Raw genomic sequence first — 4,703 nt, 5'->3', positions numbered from 1 at the left:
TTTGTTTAAAGCCCCGCATTTCCATTTAAGAACGTGATTGTGTTTGCAAAGATCCCTTTCAATCTTCGCATCCCCCCTCCTCTCTACCCCTCAGCGTCTCTGAGGCTGCTTTGCAATTCATAGAATTGGTAATTTGCTATTGGGACAAAACGTGAAGGGAAAAATAATCAGATCAACCGGGAGAGGTAGTGAGGAAGGAGCCAGGAGGAAGAAACACAAGGTTTCTCTCTCCAAGTTGCTGCTTAGTAAATTGCTTCGAGAGGTAAATGATATAAGAATATAGCCTATTTTATTTTCTTGAATCGCTTAAATCAAAATTTCCAGGGCTGGGGATTTCCAGAACAACTGTACCAGCTTGGCAGCGGGGGTTACATGATACTGTCATCATGTAGGCTCAGCATCACATCCCAACATTGTTTTATGACTTCTAATGATCCTCCAGCCAAAGTCCACTTGAACGATCTCAAAATAAGATAGTGACTGGAGTGAATAAATTGTGTATTTATGTCACCTCTGTCACCTGCACTGTATGATGAAGGGAGGGGGGTGGGGGGGGGGGGGGGGGGGGGGGGGGGTTAAGAGCGAGATGGAGCGCGTCTTGGCCTATCGCACCTAAGTGGGTGGTGATGATGAGATCATACAACATTGAAAATTACCGAGACAATACAAATAAATGACAGACGCGGAGGCTTTGAAATAGAGCAAATGCTTTCAAATTTGTCACACGTTTACAACGGCATTCACAGACACATCACACGGGCTTATTTACACGCCTCTCGTTGTGTGGGTGTCTCGCGGAAGCCGGAGCATCGCTTCTTCATAATCTATTTAAAATGAGGAGCGCTATAATCATCAGTGACCTATTATAAAGGTGTACGGGTGTGCGTCTGTGAGTGCACGCATGTGAGTCGGATGGGGGGACCCTTCAAAAAGATCTCCGTACTCCCCCACGTGGTTATTTGCAAAACAACCGATCCTAACCCGGGGAAACCTAATGAAGCCCTGCTGCTGCTGCCGCCGCAGCCCCGATCACCTCCCTGAGAAAATCTGATGGACAAGATCTCTGTGCAGTTTCACAGAATCAGGGGCGCGCAGTTAAAAACTCAAAGAGACGTTTAATAAATAGAACATATGTTTTTCTACAACATATGTAAGATCGGAGTTTCTATCCATCGTGTGCGTAAAATGTGTTGCGCCACGCTCTGAAACCCTGCGCCTATTGAATATGTCCCCAGTGGGCTTGAATCGGAGAGGAGCCAATACAAGCGGAGGGGAGGCGTGTCTTCGCTCTTCCCCAAGACCTCCCAGAGCAGGTTGTTGCGTTTTGGCTCTAAAGCCTGGAGACCTCCGAAGTGCTCGTCAGTTTTCGAAGTCGGAGCCATGGCGACAACAGCTCAGTATATTCCGAGGAATAACTCCTTACCGTCTAACCCGCTCATGCATCCGGACTCGGATAGGATGCATCAGGGGACGACCTACAGAGAGGTGCAGAAAATGATGCACCACGAGTACTTGCAAGGGCTTGCGGCGACCAACACGGGACACCCGATGAGCCTGACGCACCACCAGTGGCTGCCCACCTCCAACACCGACTGGTCCAGCGGCACTCACATCGGACAGCAGGAGCACAAAGCCAGCGTGCAGGCGAGCAGGGAGGACCTGAGCAGCGGCTTCCACCACAGATCTCACCTGGTGCACCAGCAGACGCAGAGTGGCCACCATGGCTCGTGGGCGCCCGCCACGACGCACCACCTGTCCCCGCTGTCCCCGGCGTCCAACGGCCACCAGTCGCTGGTGTACTCGCAGCCCGGATACACAAATCTCAACGCGATGCTGAGTCCCCAGCCCGGCTCCCTGCACCACGGCATGCGGGACCCGCTCCACGACGACTCGGGCAGCCACGACAACCAGATGGAGTCACCCCAGCAGGCGTTCAGCCACCACCAGGACCACTCGGACGAGGACGCGCCCAGCTCCGACGACCTGGAGCAGTTCGCCAAGCAGTTCAAGCAGCGGCGAATCAAGCTGGGCTTTACGCAGGCGGACGTGGGCTTGGCCTTGGGCACCCTGTACGGAAACGTCTTTTCTCAGACCACTATCTGCAGGTTTGAAGCGCTGCAGCTCAGCTTCAAGAACATGTGCAAACTTAAGCCGCTCCTTAACAAGTGGCTGGAGGAGACAGACTCCAACACGGGCAGTCCCACCAATTTGGACAAGATTGCTGCGCAGGGCAGGAAACGAAAGAAGAGGACCTCCATTGAAGTGGGGGTGAAAGGGGCGCTGGAAAATCATTTCTTAAAATGCCCAAAGCCATCTGCTCATGAAATCAGCACTTTAGCCGGCACTCTGCAGTTGGAAAAAGAGGTTGTCCGCGTTTGGTTTTGTAACAGAAGACAAAAAGAGAAAAGAATGACACCAGTGGGGGTCCCTCACCCGAATATGGAGGACGTATATTCCCAAGCAGAGACCCCTCCTCTACACCGCACACTACAGAGTCCTGTGCAGTGACTGTTTTCATGAACAATCCGAGCATTTCCGTGGGGGGAGAGGAAAAAAAAAGGGAAAAGGGACTATGGAGTTTACAGTATTTAAGTTTGGCTTTTGTTTTCCTGAGAGAAAAGAGACATGGAAAAAGTTGAACAGATCAGTTTTGCCTTTAGTTTTCCGGAGATCGTCATGTCCAACAAATAGATGGCGAGAGGGGGAAAAATGTCGAGGGGGAAAAAAATTAAGAAAAATAAAATAAAAAAAAAAAATATTTCGCTGTAGCTGAATCTGTGCGCATTTAAAGTGAAACAAAGATCTTTTATTTACCAAAATTATATGGAGGAGACATGCATATAAAGTGAATTTGATATCCCATGGCTGTTCCAAATGGGGAGCAATTCAATGTGGCAACTGAGCCCATCTCCTCCTGGTGTACCATGAACTGCTGGCGCTCACCAGAATGAGGTGGTTGCCTGAAAATGATCAACACTGGAGATGAGTAGCCTACACTGAATGAACATTTTTTGCTTTTTCGGGCTTAAACTGATTAACCAGATTTCTGAATATTAGTGTATACTTTCTTTGTTATATTAGTGTGATGTTTTGGTTTGGAAATACTTTAACTTCAGTGTCTCTCTCTTTCTGCGGAGTGTCTATGATTTCCTTTCATTCTTTTTGCTATAGGTACTGTAACTCATCAGAGCAGCCTCTCATTTTTTTTCTTTTTCTTCTTCTTCTGTGTACTCTGGGAGTTGATGGTGGAGAAGTGATGAGAATTGTGGCACCCGAAAACACTCATAAATCACGTCAGAAAAAAAAAGTCCAGTGCAACAGGACTTCTAAGTTCTGTCTGCATGCCTTAAAAATATTCACAGCTTTGCAGCAGACCTCGTCGAAATTTTGCAAACAGGACCAGACGCTACACACACATTCACTTGTTTTCTTTAAAGGGGGGTCAATTATTGTCAAATTATTGCTTTTTTTTTATTTTTTTTTTTGCATGAAGCACTTAATCTTTTGTTAATATTATTATTTCGATTTATGTCTGTTAATAAATTGTGAGTGTCTCATTAGGCTCGAACAGAAGCAGCCTATAAATCCCATGTTTACAGGTTCCTGGTTATCACCACAGAGCGCTGTCAGCTCTCACTGCTTGCTGCCTCTTATCCTGTTGTAATCCAAAACATTTTCAAGAGAGATTGGTCAAATCCGAAATGAAAAGTAATAATAACTCAGGTAACTTCAGTGCCCCATAATGGAATATCACGCCTGTACATGATTCTGTCCATGTCTTTTAATCTGGTTACAACCACCACCGATTTCTTTGTTCCATACATCCATTGTATTATAATGAAATCGCTGGAATCGGAAATAAGAAAATAATAATAACTCCTTAAGGTTACTCGATGAAGGCGTTCACTTTAGATATATTTATTTTTTTTCTTTCCCGACCTGTAAGGAAATCCGAAAAATCTCATGCGTTGTGTGTCATTTCTCAATGTTGGACCAGTCCAGAAGTCTACAGCAGTGCTATTCAATACAGAAGAGGGAAACTTTTTTTTTTTTCAGAAAAAAATGATAATTAAAAAAAAAAAAAGATTTTAGAGAAAATGTTGCCAGGATTATTTCCGATATGTAAATATGTCCAATATGTAAACTTGTATTTGTTCTGAGATATTGTTTTGTTTTTGTTTCTTTCCGGGCAGTTTTGTACACTTACTAATTCCAAGAAGATATTTTAATATGATTTCATTTATGAATCTGACCATTTATATATATATATTTATTTCTTAAAAGTGTTTGGAGCTTTTTGTTTAGCTCTGTTAATGGTTATGTTGCAGTGGATTTCAGTATGTTTTTCCTTTTGTTTACTACATTGGTTGTATGTTGATTGCTAAATGTAGACTGCAAAGTCACATTTATATTTATGTTATAGTAATATTTTATTACTTACATAAAACATATATACAAGAAATGGTCTTTTGTCTTCATTAAGATCGGAACCAGTCGTCTTTAAAAAAAAAAAGAAATGATGTCTGTAGCATCAGCAGGCAAACAAGATAAACATGATCATAAACTTTAATGCTGTTCAGTGTGCTGAGCATCGGGGAAGTGGTGAGCACACCATGTGTTCATTTTAAATAGCAGTGATTCGTTATGTAACAGGGGATCGTTTAAAATCAGAAGCTGTGTACATGTGCTGTTAAGGGGAATAG

At 44.2% G+C, this 4,703-nt stretch overlaps 1 protein-coding gene across 1 annotated transcript; it reads left to right on the top strand.

Moving 5' to 3' along the window:
* The first annotated feature begins 1,301 nt into the window (after positions 1–1,301).
* Positions 1,302–4,073, top strand: pou3f1 (POU class 3 homeobox 1). Its single transcript, XM_030103314.1, has one exon. It carries the CDS (start codon positions 1,381–1,383, stop codon positions 2,506–2,508), a length of 1,128 nt encoding a protein of 375 aa, XP_029959174.1. The 5' UTR covers positions 1,302–1,380; the 3' UTR covers positions 2,509–4,073.
* Positions 4,074–4,703: the final 630 nt, after the last annotated feature.

The sequence above is a fragment of the Salarias fasciatus genome, chromosome 11, assembly GCF_902148845.1.
Source record: "Salarias fasciatus chromosome 11, fSalaFa1.1, whole genome shotgun sequence".
Classification (NCBI taxonomy): domain Eukaryota; kingdom Metazoa; phylum Chordata; class Actinopteri; order Blenniiformes; family Blenniidae; genus Salarias; species Salarias fasciatus.
The sequence above is the reverse complement of the archived record's forward strand: the minus strand, read 5'-3'. Positions and strand labels throughout refer to the sequence as shown.